Genomic DNA, 14,373 nt, shown 5'->3' with positions numbered 1-14,373 from the left:
TAATTTTGTTGACGAGTCAGGTAGCTCGTCACAATAATATAATCGCTGACGACCATCTGATATCGGCAATTTATATCAGAGTATTTTGAATGTATGTATGTATGTACAGAGAGTGCCGCCTATAATAAGAGCGCTTCCGATAAATACAGTCAATAAAATGTATTGTTTTTCTAAGAAAGAGGGTGGATGGATAAGTTTTGGCGTCATTCCCAGATAAAGTGAATTGTTTATTTCGGCGTGTGCTAGATATGTTTTCAAATGCTTCGAATCATTCCGCTTTTAAGCTAAACAAAAATTTCAACTACAGAAATTTCCCTATAGCAAGTAATTATAAACTTTTATAATGCTTATTTATGACATACTCGTCACAAATAACACGATGTTTTTGATTTAGGCGCCAAATCAGTCTTTAATCTTGTTTTTTTCTACAGTTCTTTTGTTAACTACCCTCGCAGACATAATAATCAAAAGCCTACATTATACGATTTGATTATTACCCAATTTCGCCAGTTTTTTACACATTAAATTTATGTTACGCTAGTACCTGATTGCTATAAAATAGGCTAACAAACGCCTTAGCAAATTAGTTCATATTTGCCAACCATCGGACTCACCACAGAAGAATACACATTTATTTATCAATATGAGTGACAAAGAGAAACTTGTAAGGAATATAAAATAGAAGTAAATGAATAACTGTTTATCGCAATAAAATATATTTAATAGATCACTCAAGAGTATAGCTCATTATCAGCAACTAGAAACCATAAAAATGGAAAGTTGCCCTGGTATTTTGCCAGTGGCTTCTTGCTCTTCTGGGGACTTCTCTTCTTTGCAATTGTAATACCACTTTTATATCGATTGCCCACGGCCCTCACATTGGAAGATGCAGATAGAAATGTTTACATTGCCGAACGAGCCTACAAAGATCTTTATGGTCTTTCCAATCTTGGCACTAAAATTATTGGCAGCAAGGAAAATGAAGTTGATGCTGTCGAGTTTCTTCTACAGAAACTTAATCAAATCAAGGAAGACTCACTGAAGGAATATTTCGATATCGAAATTGATTTATCACAAGCTTCTGGTGAATTTCCTTACTCTGACTTACTCAACAAATATCAAGGTGTTCAAAATATTGCTGTGAAATTCAGTTGCAAGAATAGCACAAGTCAAACCTGGTTATTGGTCAATAGTCACTTTGATTCGAAGCCCGATACACCGTCCGCTGGCGATGCTGGATTTATGATAGTCACCATGCTGGAAGTCTTGAGAGTGATGTCAACGACAAGGCAAACCTTTGAGCATCCTATCGTCTTTCTCTTCAATGGAGCTGAGGAAGCTTTTTTACTGGCCTCACACGGTTTTATGACTACTCACAGATGGGCGCCGAATCTGAAGTGAGTTTTAAAGCTTACAATCGAAATAATTTTTTAATCGATTCATAATTATAGAGCCTGTTTTAACCTTGATGCTGCTGGTAGCGGAGGTCGAGAACTACTCTTTCAGAGTAGCCCCAACCATCCATGGCTTGTGAATGTAAGCATGAAATAAGAACACAAAATACTCCAATTAATAATTCTAATTTCTTTCGCGACAGTACTATTATTTATATGCGAAACACCCCTTTGGAACCACTTTGGCTGAGGAAATTTATCAGTCTGGCATCGTGCCGTCTGATTCCGACTTCACAAATTTCAAAGAATATATGCCAGGTAATTATTGTTTGCGATTGGCGATTATAATCAGTAGACGTATTGATAACGTAATCCGATTGAAGGTATGGATTTTGGACAAGTTTTTAATGGATACATATATCACACCAAATACGACACCATTGATGTGATTCCCCGTGAATCATTTCAAAACACTGGAGATAATGCACTCAGCATAATTCGGGCTCTATCCAATGCAACAGAATTGCGAGACACTGAAGTAAAAGGCCAACAATTTAAAAATGTTTGCAAGTAAATAATACGAATCGGTTTCCCAATCTTATCCACAGGCACACAAGACTGGAAATGTAATTTTCTTTGATTTCCTGGGACTTTACTTTTTCCATTATTCCGCATCGACTGGTCAATCATTGAACTATGGTATTGCTGGAACTGCCCTCGCTTTGGTATTCATTTCCATGTGGCGCATGGCAGCTGTTTCCCAAGTCTCAATATGCTATGTAATCAAATGGTATTTCCTGGTGCAAGTGATGCAGATTATTTCCTTTGTGCTTGGATTGGCACTTCCTATAGTGGTCACATATGTGATGGACTCCTACGATCGTTCGCTTACTTACTATAGTAATCCTCTGCTATTGATAGGCTTGTATGTGTGCCCCTCTTTATTGGGACTCAGCTTGCCCATCACTTTCTACTACAGCCTCCAGCAAAATGTAAGTGCCTCCGCTTATTGTTCGATAGATTTTCACTTAATATACTTAATTTTTAGAACAAAATCTCAGCTCCATATCATCTTCAACTGGCTTTGCATAGCCAGGCTGTCATTCTGGGAGTTTTAACCATTACCTTGACGTCCATGGGCATCCGATCCACGTATATTTTTATGATTCCACTGCTCTTCTACGTGATTTCGTTGATGCTTAATCTAATGACCGTAATGCATGACCTTGGCTATGCCTGGACAGGTCTTTTGAAATTGAGCCAGGTTGCTCCATTCCTCTACAGCAGCTACCTCATGTATCTATTTATTGTGGTCCTAACTCCGATGGGAGCTCGTGGTGGCAGCGCCTCCAATGCTGACTTGACAATTAGTGTTTTGGCTGCTCTAGGCACAGTTCTATCATTTGGTTTCTTGGTAAGTGGAATATGATTTTTTATTGAAACTTAGATAACACTTGTTCCATAGGTGCCATTGATCAACACTTTCCGTCGTCCAAGTCTTGTGATCTTCACCCTATTGGCTAGCACAGCTCTCACTATATATCTGGCCAGCAGCACACAAGTAGGATTCCCCTATCGTGCAAAGACAAGTGGTCTTCGAGTGGCATTCCTAGTGAGTGATTATTAGAATTTAATACAAGAATCAATCATCAATATAATACTCTACATTTCAGCACTCTCGAAATCGGTTTTATGAATACGATGGATCCTTAAGCAAGGAAGAGTCGGGTTACTTTTTCAGCTTCCAGGATCGTCGCGAGGAGAAAGCTCTCGATGGCACAGATGTTGATTTGACCGGCTTGGTCAGTATTGAAACCAAGTGCTATACGCAAATGATGTGCGGCATGCCAATGTACAATCTACATTTCGTTAACAATCGTTTGCAAAGCAAATGGTTACCTCGTTCTGAGCCAATTGTTCTGCCAGGAACAACCAAATTGGAATTGCTAAGCAAAACTATCGTGAACACAACAACAGTTCGATTAGAGTTTAATTTGACGGGTCCGCCTCAAACAAACTTATACTTTCAAACCTATGAAGATGTTACAATAATTAATTGGTCTTTTACACGCAAATATCTCGAGGAGTCTCCAGCCTATCCATTATCTTACCATGTTCATTTTAATTATGGTAACGATAGCTCACCCTTAAACTTCTATTTGGAACTTTACGTAAGTTATTTCCGTAGTAAAATCATCCAGATCATTTGTTGATAATACATGTTTCTCTATCTTATAGAAATGGAACGGCAACTTTAATGTAGGTCTGATTCAAGTGGGAGTAGTAGGACATTACATTGGGTTTGAACGTGATGAACATGCCGAAAACTTCGCATCCACATTTCCGAAATATGCCATACTTTCCGATTGGGCGACCTCATATGACAGATATATTTATTAGCCTAGCGAATACCAATAAAAATATATTTATTAATTTAAGAATGATCTCGTTTGATCTCGTTTTTCTGAATGGAAAGGAATAATATAAACGCATCACTAAGATCTGGTATTGGAAAATATAAATAAGGAACAAATCCCATTTCAAAATTCCAATGTTATCGCAATTACAGTGAAAAAACAATTATATTGGTGTTATATTTAGGTAGTATAGTTACGTACGCAACCACTTTTAATAAATGCGCATATCTAAAAACCAAAAAAGAAAACTAAGACATAAATGAACAATTGCTTAATATCATTTTGGGATAATTTAGCGAATATAGTTAATTTAGGTAAAGTAATTCATATAACTTCATCTGATTTTCTCTAAAATATGATTCATACTAAATTATATAAAAAGACAATATCTTGGCACCTTTAAAGACTGGCTAAAAGACGGAGATATCGAATTTAAATTTTTTATATTATACATATTTTTGTTATACAATAAAAGCATATTATGTTATTTATTTATTAAATGCATAGATTATAAATTAATTTATAAGAATATATAAAAGCATATATTATATAATATTTATTTAAATCATCTTAAAGATTTCTTATTACGATGTATGACTTCAAATAACTTTAATATATTTGTAATTTTCGATTTTCTAAAATCCTCTTGAACAACCCTCGATATTTTAACTATTATATGGTACACAATAAATATCAACTTTTGATAAATTAATGAGCATCATAATTGATATCGAAAGCTCTTTTACCAGTTGTGATATAATTTCTGCGCAACTACAAAAGCAGTCTGCACTAGTCATTTCCAAGTAGTATCCATTTGAAAACCGTTCTATTTACTCGACAATGGAGGGGACCGAAAAACTAGTAAGCATACAAAGATGGAATTAATTTAACAATTAAACGGAACAATTTTGTTTTCGGGTAGATTGTGGACTCCTGGTCGGAAGGACCCAACAATAAATCGAGGAAAACTCGCACTACGAAATTACCATGCTTCTTAGCAACCACATTTGTGATATTCTGGGTAGTTCTCTTCTTCGCAGTTGTAATTCCTTTGTTCTATCGATTACCGACGCCAATGACAATAGAAGATGCAGATAAAAACGTATTTATTGCGGAGCGCGCACACAAGGATCTGTATACTTTATCTAACATTGGCACCAAAATGGTTGGAAGTAAAGAGAATGAGATTGCTGCTGTAGAGTTTCTTCTAAAGCAGTTAAATCAAATTAAGGAAGACTCATTGAAAGAATATTATGATATTGAAATTGACTCATCGCAAGTCTCTGGTCAGTACGTGGAGGGAAATTTGGTTATTATGTATCAAGGCATTCAAAACATTGTTGTAAAAATAAGTCCGAAGAATAGTACGAGTGAGACTTTCTTGTTGGTCAACAGTCATTTCGACTCAAAGCCCTTTACACCATCCGCTGGAGATGCTGGATTTATGATAGTCACTATGCTGGAAGTCCTACGAGTGATTGCTACATCGAAGCAGCCCATAATTCATCCAATTGTTTTCCTGTTCAATGGAGCAGAAGAAATAGGTCTTATGGCTTCACATGGCTTTATTACAACACACAAATGGGCTCCTTACTGCAGGTAAGTTTCTATGCTATGCTCGATTATAATATTAAGTTAACCTTCTAACTTTAGGGCGGTCATTAATCTTGATGCTGCTGGCAGCGGAGGTCGGGATATTTTATTCCAGAGTGGTCCAAATCACACATGGCTCGTTGATGTAAGTAGTTTTGTAATGCGGAAAATAAATTTTTCATCTATATAAATCAATTTATCAGTACTACAAAAATTATGTCAAACATCCTTTTGCTACAACTGTGGGAGAGGAAATTTTCCAATCAGGAATCATGCCATCGGATACAGATTTTCGACAGTTCGTAAATTATGGCAATATTCCAGGTATCTATAAAATTCTCTTTAAACGTCTTTACAAACATCAACATAAAACTTGTTTATCCAATATTCCAGGTCTGGATATGGCTCAGTGCTTTAATGGCTACGTGTATCACACCGTATACGACACAATCGATGTAATTCCACTTGAATCCTTCCAGAATACTGGGGATAATATTCTCAGTCTAGTTCGAGGATTAGCTAATGCTACCGAATTATATGATACCTCGGTAAGCATATGCATTTAATTTAAAATTTTATAATCATCAATATTCCATATTCCACATTTATCATATAGGATCAGAAAACTGGACATGCTGTCTTCTTTGATTTCCTGGGTCTCTACTTCTTCCACTATTCTGAAGCAACGGGCGAGTACTTGAACTTTGGAATTGCAGGAACTGCTCTCGTATTAGTTTTTATATCAATATGGCGAATGTCAGATGTTTCGCAAGTCTCTATTTGCCACGTGATATTGTGGTTTATTCTTGTGATTGTTATTCAAATTGTTGCCTTCGCACTCGGGTTATCTCTTCCAATCGTTGTCGCATATGTGATGGACTCCCTTGGGTTGTCTCTTACTTACTACAGTACGCCATTATTGGTAGTCGGGTTGTATGTCTGTCCCTCACTTATTGGCCTTAGTTTACCCACAACCATTTTCTACAGTCTTCAGTGGAACGTAAGTTTCTTTCTTTGCTTGTTTAATTTACACATAATTTATATTTATAATCTTTCAGGACAAACTCTCCACCCCTTACCATCTTCAGCTTGCTTTGCATGGTCAAGCTGTAATCCTCGCTCTTCTAACCATATTTCTTACAGCCTTGGGAATTCGTTCTTCATATGTTTTAATGATACCACTTGTTTTCTATGCGGCATCATTGACACTCAATCTGTTGACTCCAATGCACGACAAAGGCTATGCTTGGACAGCTTTACTAAAAATTAGCCAAATTATTCCTTTTCTATATATCAGCTATATATCGTATCTATTTGTTGTCGTTATGACACCAATGGGTGCCAGAGCAGGAAGCGACTCTAACAGAGATTTATACATCGCCGGAATGTCGGCTGTAGGAACAGTTCTCTCATTTGGTTTCTTGGTAAGTTGATTACGAAATACACAAACCTGTCTATCATTATTTATTCAATTATGTAGGTTCCACTGATCAACACTTTCCGACGACCAAGTTTAGTAGTATATGCTTTAATAGCAACTACAGCTCTTTCTGTGTTCTTAGCCAGTAGTACACAATTAGGATTCCCATATCGTCCACGGACAAGTGGCCAACGAGTTGCATACTTGGTAAGTATTTTGGCTTAAAATATATTGCAATACATAACCCATCATATTTTCGAAATTTCAGCACGTCCGCAATAAGTTCTATGAATATGATGGGTCTCTTAGTAAGGATGAGTCTGGTTACCTTTTTATGTATCAGGATCGGCGCACGGAAACAGTCCTTGAAGGCACAAATGTAAACTTAACTGGTTTAGTCAGTTTACAGTCTAGATGTGAAAAGTACATGATGTGTGGAATGCCGTTGGACGAACGCTATTCTCAACAGAGATTGCAAAGCAAATGGATGCCACGTTCTAATCTAATTATAGCTCCAGGATCGACTAAACTGGAATTACTTAGTAAAACAATTATTAATTCGACGACATGTCGTTTTGAGTATAATTTGACAGGTCCTCCTCAAATGGGTCTGTTCTTTCAAGCTTATGAGGATGTCACAATAACAAATTGGTCATTTTTAGAAAGTTATTTGAATAACCCTCCAGTATACCCATTATCGTTTCATATATTCATTAACTATGGAATTGACAGTTCGCCAATCAACTTCTTTGTGGAAACTTCAGTAAGATAATAGAAAATAGATCATTTTTGTGTTTTATATATTTAATTAAACTTTGTATCCTTCTAGAAACATAATGGAGACTTCAACGTACCTCTATTTCAACTTGGAGTGTCAGGACATTATATTGGTGACGACGTTGACGAGGAATCTGCTGATTTTCGATCGAAGTTCCCCGCCTTTGCTATTCAAGCCGACTGGCCAGCATCATATGAAAGATACATATTTTAAGGAAGCTAATAAAAAGCTAATAACACACATTCCAACTAAAAAAAATAAACTTATTGTTTATTAAACAGCTGTTTCTCTCTTTATTAGTGAAATGAGGTCGGATGAAATGAATTTTTATGTTAAAAAGTACTCGATTTTGAGAAACTTATTAATCATTTTGGAGACTTCAAACTTTTTTTTTGTATTCGACATTTTATGCTTTCAGAGCATTTACAATCACAGCTTGTAATATTTACATGTAAGTTCTTCAATAACTAAACGAATATAATCATTTTATTGTCAATAGTAATATTATCAAAAATAATAATGCCTTTAATGATATTTCATAAACTTGCATTTTCATTAATAATAATAAGAAATGTCAGCTCGGATGCACGTATTGACATATATATTACATAAATGTGTAATATATGTATATGCTTCATAGGGTCGGAAATACTTCCTTAATCTATAATACCCGTATACCTTATGGCGTAGCAAGTATAAAAAAAATAAACAACAATTCTTTATTGTATTTCTTCAAAGAGTCTAAAGACTAGCATTTGGTTTCACGTCATGGAACCCGCAATCTTAATGTTTTGAAAATTTGATTTGATAAGTGTACAAATATCGATGTTAATAAAAAATCAATTTTATCGGGCAAACTGGACTTTTATTTGTGCAATGTGGATGATATCTCGCATAGAGAACAATTGTACGTCGATTTTTGGCTTGGTTTGATATTGGTTTGCTTCGAACCACCCTCGAACTTGAAATCATTAGCCTTGATTACTTATGGTTAATTGGTATCATAATTTGTATCCAAAACTGTTATACTCTTGACACTATGATTTATTTCCTTGGCAACCTTAAGTATAAAAGCAGTCTGCTCTTGTCGGTCCTAAGTAGTTCTCACTTTAAAACTCTTGGATTCACATCATAATGGATGATACAGAAAATCTTGTAAGAGCATTATTTTGATGAATTTAACTACAATTTTAATCAATATATTTTTTATAGATCGAGGAAGAGTCAAAAAATAGTACCGTCAATAATGGCAATAAAATATTATCTCGGCTCTTTGCAGCACTTTCTGTGCTTTTTTGGGTAATTCTTTTCTTCGCCGTGGTAATTCCTCTATTCTATAGATTACCTAAAGCAAAAATGATGGAAGACTCTGACAAAAATGTATTTATCGCCGAACGTGCATACAAGGATCTATATAGTCTATCTAATATTGGCACCAAATTAGTCGGAAGCAAAGAAAATGAGATTGACGCCGTAGAATTTATTTTAAAGCAGCTGAATCAAATTAAGGAAGACTCATTGAAAGAATATTATGATATTGAAATTGACTCATCGCAAGCCTCTGGACAGTACTTGCGTGGAAATTTGATTATGCTATATAAAGGCGTTCAAAACATTGTTGTAAAAATAAGTCCCAAAAATAGTACGAGTGAAACTTTCCTCCTGGTCAACAGTCATTTCGATTCAAAGCCGTTCACATCGTCTGCCGGTGATGCTGGATTCATGATAGTCACTATGTTGGAAGTCCTACGAGTGATTGCTACATCGAAGCAACCCATTGTTCATCCAGTCGTGTTCTTGTTTAATGGAGCTGAAGAAAGTGGACTTCTAGCGTCCCATGGCTTTATTACAACACACAAATGGGCTCCTTACTGCAAGTGAGTTTCTATGCTTCGCTCACTATGGAATAATAATAATAAGTCAACCTTCTCACTATAGGGCTGTCATCAATCTTGATGCCGCGGGCAGCGGAGGTCGGGATATTCTATTTCAGAGTGGCCCCAATCACACGTGGCTTGTAGATGTGAGTAATTTTACAAAGTCAATATAAAATTAATATTATAATTAAGCAATATATTAGTACTACAAAAAATACATCAAACATCCTTTCGCAACAACTATGGGTGAGGGAATTTTCCAATCGGGAATCATGCCATCGGATACCGATTTTCGGCAGTTCAAAACATATGCCAACATCCCAGGTAACTATAATTTTTGTACAAGTTTCCTTACAATTGGGAATTTAAATATTTTTTTAATTAAATAGGCTTGGATATGGCTCAGTGCTTTAATGGATACGTATATCACACCAAATACGATACTATCGATGTGATTCCTATTGAGTCTCTACAGAACACTGGTGATAATATTCTCAGTCTGGTCCGAGGACTAGCTAATGCCACGGAATTATATGATACTTCAGTAAGGCTTTGATTTCATCGAAAATTTAAAAAACATCAATGAATGTCTCTAACTAACAGGCTTACAAAACTGGAAATGCTGTCTTCTTCGATTTCCTGGGTCTCTACTTCTTCCACTATTCTGAAGCTACGGGCGAATACTTGAACTTTGGAATTGCAGGAACTGCTCTCGTATTAGTTTTACTCTCTATATGGAGAATGTCAGATGTTTCACAAGTCTCTATTTGCCACGTGATATTGTGGTTTATTCTTGTGATTATTATTCAAGTTGTTGCCTTCGCACTCGGATTAGCTCTTCCAATCGTTGTTGCTTACCTGATGGACTCCGTCGGGCTATCACTGACTTACTACAGTACGCCTTTATTGGTAGTCGGATTATATGTGTGCCCCTCACTTATCGGCCTCAGTTTACCCACAACTATTTATTATACTCTTCAGCGTAACGTAAGAATCTTCCTATTGATTTTTGAATTGATTTCATATACTATACTATAATTGATTTCATTTAAATTTTTCAGAAAAAACTATCTACACCATACCATCTTCAATTGACGTTGCATGGTCAAGCAGTAATCCTCGCTCTTCTAACCATATCTCTTACAGTTTTGGGAATTCGCTCTTCATATATCTTAATGATTCCATTAATTTTTTATGTGGCATCACTGACTCTTAATCTGTTAACTCCAATGCACGACAAGGGCTACTCTTGGGTAGCACTATTGAAAATTAGCCAAATTATTCCTGCGCTTTATAGCAGCTATATAGCATATCTGTTCATTGTCGTTTTGACTCCAATGGGCGCAAGAGCTGGAAGCGACTCTAACAGAGATTTATACATCGCAGCAATGTCAGCTATGGGAACAGTTCTCTCTTTTGGTTTCTTGGTAAGTTGTCTAATTATAAATCTTTCTAAAGTTGTACTATTTATTTTTTTATGAAGGTCCCACTGATCAACATATTCCGTAGACCAAGCCTTGTGGTTTACGCTCTATTAGCAACTACAGTTCTTTCTGTATTCCTTGCCAGTAGTACTCAATTAGGATTTCCATATCGTCCAAGGACAAGTGGCCAACGAGTTGCATACTTGGTGAGTGTTTGGTTTCACAATTGAAATTCATTTTATGTAATTTTGATCGATATTTCAGCACGTGCGCAATAAGTTCTATGAGTATGATGGATCTCTTAGTAAGGATGAGTCCGGATACCTATTTTTATATCAGGATCGGCGTAAGGAAACAGTTCTTGAGGGTACAAATGTAAACTTAACAGGCTTAGTCAGCATAAAATCAAATTGCGAAAAGTACATGATGTGTGGAATGCCATTGTATGATTCCCGCTATGTCCAGCAGAGATTGGATACCAAATGGATGCCTCGTTCAATTCCAGTAACACCACCAGGATCGACCAAACTGGAATTGCTTAGTAAAACCATTATTAATTCTACAACTTGTCGCTTTGAGTACAATTTGACAGGCCCTTCTCAAATGAGTCTATTCTTTGAAGCTTATGAAGATGTCACAATAACAAATTGGTCATTCCTAGAAAGTTATTTGAATAACCCTCCAGCACACCCATTAGCATATCACATACTTATTAACCAAGGGATTGACAGCTCGCCGATGAACTTCTTCGTGGAAACTTCAGTAAGTTACAATTGATAAAACTTATAATTTAAATTTACTTATCAGTATTTTATTAGAAACATAATGGAGACTTCGGCGTACCTCTATTTCAACTTGGAGTGTCAGGACATTTTATTGGCGATGACCTTGATGAGGAATCGACAGACATGCGAACCAAGTTCCCCGCCTTTGCTATTCAAGCTGACTGGCCAGCATCATATGAAAGATATAAATTTTAAGCAAGGAAATAAATACAAATATTGATTTACATTACAACATTTTCGAATTTCTTACTGTGTGATAATAGAATGAAAAGAGATAAGCGGGGTTTTTTTTCTGTTGAGCATACGAGTATTATACAACATTAGCAACAGGCTAATTAGTTTATATTGGCCTATTGATAAGATTTATATGTCCTCACACAGTTACAATAACTCCACATATATATGTTTATTTATATTTTGGAGATAACTTACTTGCAGGTTTTATTAAGTGTGTGTTTCTTGGATACCTGAATTTACCTCAAAATTAAAAAAAATAAAATAATGCATAATAATAATTTTAAAAATATGCATATTTTAATAGTTGTCATTTATATTTGTGTCGCTTACATAATTATATATATATTCAACTTTCATTATATTCAATAATTATTTCTTACACTTAAATACAAATTTACTTTGATTATTGCATTTAATATTTACCTTCACTTCCGTAAAGATTTCCTAAAATTTTTATATCAATAATCAACATTTGATTTGTTTGACCAACCCTCGAATTTATAATTTAATGTTGTTATCCAGTACCAATACTGATGTTGGTCATATGTATTTCAATCAATCAATTTATTGGTATCATAATGTTTATCCACAACTGTTATACTCTAGATCGTTTACGATTTATTTCCCTGAAACATTCCAGTATAAAAGCAGTCTGCACTAGCCGTTTTTAGCAGTTGACCCATTGAAAAATTTCGGTTTCTCTTCACGATGGCTGACGCGGAAAAACTTGTAAGAATTCAAAGCTTCATAATACTCCAACCAAATTTCAATCAAATCGTTTTCAAATAGATTGTGAGAGGAGCCAGTAATGGAACCGGAAATAAAAAATTACCTTGGTTCTTAGCAACTAGTTACCTGTTGTTCTGGGGAGTGCTTTTCTTTGCCGTGGTAATTCCATTGTTCTATCGATTACCCAAGGCAAAGACCATAGAAGAAGCCGCCTCAAATGTATTTATTCCAGAACGTGCTTACAAGGATCTATATGCTCTCTCTAACATTGGCACCAAAATGGTTGGAAGCAAAGAGAATGAGATTGCTGCTGTAGAGTTTCTTCTAAAGCAGTTAAATCAAATTAAGGAAGACTCATTGAAAGATTATTATGATATTGAGATAGACTTATCACAGGCATCAGGACAATTTATTCATTCTGATCTGATTATTATGTACCAAGGTGTTCAAAACATTGCTGTTAAAATCAGTCCAAGGAATAGCACAAGTCAAACCTGGTTACTGGTCAACAGTCACTTTGATTCGAAGCCAGCTACACCGTCCGCTGGCGATGCTGGATTTATGATAGTCACTATGCTGGAAGTCTTGAGAGTCTTGTCAACGACAAAGCAAAGATTCGAGCATCCTATCGTCTTTCTGTTCAATGGAGCTGAGGAAAGTTACTTGCTGGCTGCACACGGTTTCATGACTACTCATAGATGGGTGCCATTCCTTAAGTAAGCATATCATTTTGTGTCCTTGAACACTAACGTAAATAATCTTATTGTAGAGCGTGCGTTAATCTTGATGCTGCAGGCAGCAATGGACGGGAACTTCTATTTCAAAGCGGACCTAATCACTCTTGGCTAGTAGATGTAAGTTATTCTACTAAAAATCAAATATCGAACAAATATTCAACAATGCAATTTGCAGTATTACTATAAAAATGCCAAGCATCCTTTCGGAACAACTTTAGCTGAGGAGATATTCCAGTCTGGTATAATACCATCTGATTCCGACTTCCGAATTTTTAAAGAATACATGCCAGGTTGGTAATAAAAGTTTCATTTAACGCGTGGATACTTTATTTTTGTCTCCCATATATGTAGGTTTAGATATGAGTCAGATTATAAATGGTTATATATATCACACGAAGTATGATTTGGCTGATTTAATTTCGTATGAATCCTTGCAAAACACTGGAGATAATGTTCTTAGTTTAGTTAGTGCTTTGGCTAATGCTCCTGAACTAAGAAACATAGAGGTAAACAAGCATTTATCTAGGAAGAGATAATCTAATAATATATTATATTTTACAACCTATTTTCTAAGGCTCACAAGTCTGGACATGTTGTCTTCTTCGATTTTTTTGGGACTCTACTTCTTTCACTATTCTGAAACTACAGCCGAGTACTTGAACTTCGGAATTGCTGGAACTGCTCTCGTATTAGTTTTTATTTCAATATGGCGAATGTCAGATGTTTCCCAAGTGACAATTTGCCATGTGGTCCGCTGGTATATACTTGTGATTGTGATTCAAATTATTGCCTTTGCTCTCGGATTAGCTCTTCCAATCGTTGTCGCTTATGTGATGGACTCCGTCGGGCTATCACTAACATACTATAGCACCCCGTTATTGATAATCGGATTATACGTGTGCCCTTCACTTATTGGCCTTAGTTTGCCGACAACGATTTACTTCAGCCTACAGCACAATGTAAGTATCTTCCTGAATCGTTT

The 14,373-nt window shown here is 35.8% G+C and overlaps 4 protein-coding genes across 4 annotated transcripts; all 4 read left to right on the top strand.

Moving 5' to 3' along the window:
• Positions 1–598: 598 nt before the first annotated feature.
• On the top strand, positions 599–3,829 carry LOC132793047 (endoplasmic reticulum metallopeptidase 1-like). The gene is made up of 10 exons (XM_060802644.1): positions 599–664; positions 727–1,397; positions 1,452–1,536; positions 1,598–1,712; positions 1,778–1,932; positions 2,003–2,386; positions 2,443–2,808; positions 2,860–3,006; positions 3,068–3,565; positions 3,633–3,829. Exons 1-10 carry the CDS (start codon positions 644–646, stop codon positions 3,792–3,794), a joined length of 2,604 nt encoding a protein of 867 aa, XP_060658627.1. The 5' UTR covers positions 599–643; the 3' UTR covers positions 3,795–3,829.
• Positions 3,830–4,603: 774 nt separating this feature from the next.
• Positions 4,604–7,845, top strand: LOC132790720 (endoplasmic reticulum metallopeptidase 1-like). Its single transcript, XM_060799366.1, has 10 exons — positions 4,604–4,672; positions 4,734–5,410; positions 5,465–5,549; positions 5,608–5,728; positions 5,798–5,952; positions 6,021–6,404; positions 6,463–6,828; positions 6,885–7,031; positions 7,093–7,587; positions 7,654–7,845. Exons 1-10 carry the CDS (start codon positions 4,652–4,654, stop codon positions 7,813–7,815), a joined length of 2,613 nt encoding a protein of 870 aa, XP_060655349.1. The 5' UTR covers positions 4,604–4,651; the 3' UTR covers positions 7,816–7,845.
• An 891-nt stretch (positions 7,846–8,736) lies between these two features.
• On the top strand, positions 8,737–11,883 carry LOC132793775 (endoplasmic reticulum metallopeptidase 1-like). The gene is made up of 10 exons (XM_060803854.1): positions 8,737–8,757; positions 8,815–9,479; positions 9,541–9,625; positions 9,683–9,803; positions 9,869–10,023; positions 10,083–10,466; positions 10,541–10,906; positions 10,963–11,109; positions 11,168–11,665; positions 11,722–11,883. Exons 1-10 carry the CDS (start codon positions 8,737–8,739, stop codon positions 11,881–11,883), a joined length of 2,604 nt encoding a protein of 867 aa, XP_060659837.1.
• Positions 11,884–12,612: 729 nt separating this feature from the next.
• LOC132793770 (endoplasmic reticulum metallopeptidase 1-like) lies at positions 12,613–13,689 on the top strand. Its single transcript, XM_060803847.1, has 4 exons — positions 12,613–12,654; positions 12,715–13,370; positions 13,424–13,508; positions 13,567–13,689. The coding sequence occupies exons 1-4, from the start codon at positions 12,634–12,636 to the stop codon at positions 13,687–13,689; spliced, it is 885 nt and encodes a 294-aa protein (XP_060659830.1). The 5' UTR covers positions 12,613–12,633.
• Positions 13,690–14,373: the final 684 nt, after the last annotated feature.

This window comes from Drosophila nasuta, chromosome 3, assembly GCF_023558535.2.
Source record: "Drosophila nasuta strain 15112-1781.00 chromosome 3, ASM2355853v1, whole genome shotgun sequence".
In the NCBI taxonomy this organism is placed as follows: Eukaryota; Metazoa; Arthropoda; class Insecta; order Diptera; family Drosophilidae; genus Drosophila; species Drosophila nasuta.
This window is presented reverse-complemented; position numbering and strand designations above follow the sequence as displayed.

Bases quoted from the DNA above. Each gene is read 5' to 3' on its own strand.
- LOC132790720 (XM_060799366.1), top strand. From the start codon at position 4,652: ATGGAGGGGACCGAAAAACTA. The intron at 4,673-4,733 runs GTAAGCATACAA...GTTTTCGGGTAG, and splicing joins TGGAGGGGACCGAAAAACTA to ATTGTGGACTCCTGGTCGGA. The intron at 7,588-7,653 runs GTAAGATAATAG...GTATCCTTCTAG, and splicing joins ACTTCTTTGTGGAAACTTCA to AAACATAATGGAGACTTCAA.
- LOC132793047 (XM_060802644.1), top strand. From the start codon at position 644: ATGAGTGACAAAGAGAAACTT. The intron at 1,537-1,597 runs GTAAGCATGAAA...CTTTCGCGACAG, and splicing joins ACCATCCATGGCTTGTGAAT to TACTATTATTTATATGCGAA. The intron at 3,566-3,632 runs GTAAGTTATTTC...TCTATCTTATAG, and splicing joins ACTTCTATTTGGAACTTTAC to AAATGGAACGGCAACTTTAA.
- LOC132793770 (XM_060803847.1), top strand. From the start codon at position 12,634: ATGGCTGACGCGGAAAAACTT. The intron at 12,655-12,714 runs GTAAGAATTCAA...GTTTTCAAATAG, and splicing joins TGGCTGACGCGGAAAAACTT to ATTGTGAGAGGAGCCAGTAA. The intron at 13,509-13,566 runs GTAAGTTATTCT...TGCAATTTGCAG, and splicing joins ATCACTCTTGGCTAGTAGAT to TATTACTATAAAAATGCCAA.
- LOC132793775 (XM_060803854.1), top strand. From the start codon at position 8,737: ATGGATGATACAGAAAATCTT. The intron at 9,804-9,868 runs GTAACTATAATT...TTAATTAAATAG, and splicing joins AACATATGCCAACATCCCAG to GCTTGGATATGGCTCAGTGC. The intron at 10,024-10,082 runs GTAAGGCTTTGA...TCTAACTAACAG, and splicing joins CGGAATTATATGATACTTCA to GCTTACAAAACTGGAAATGC.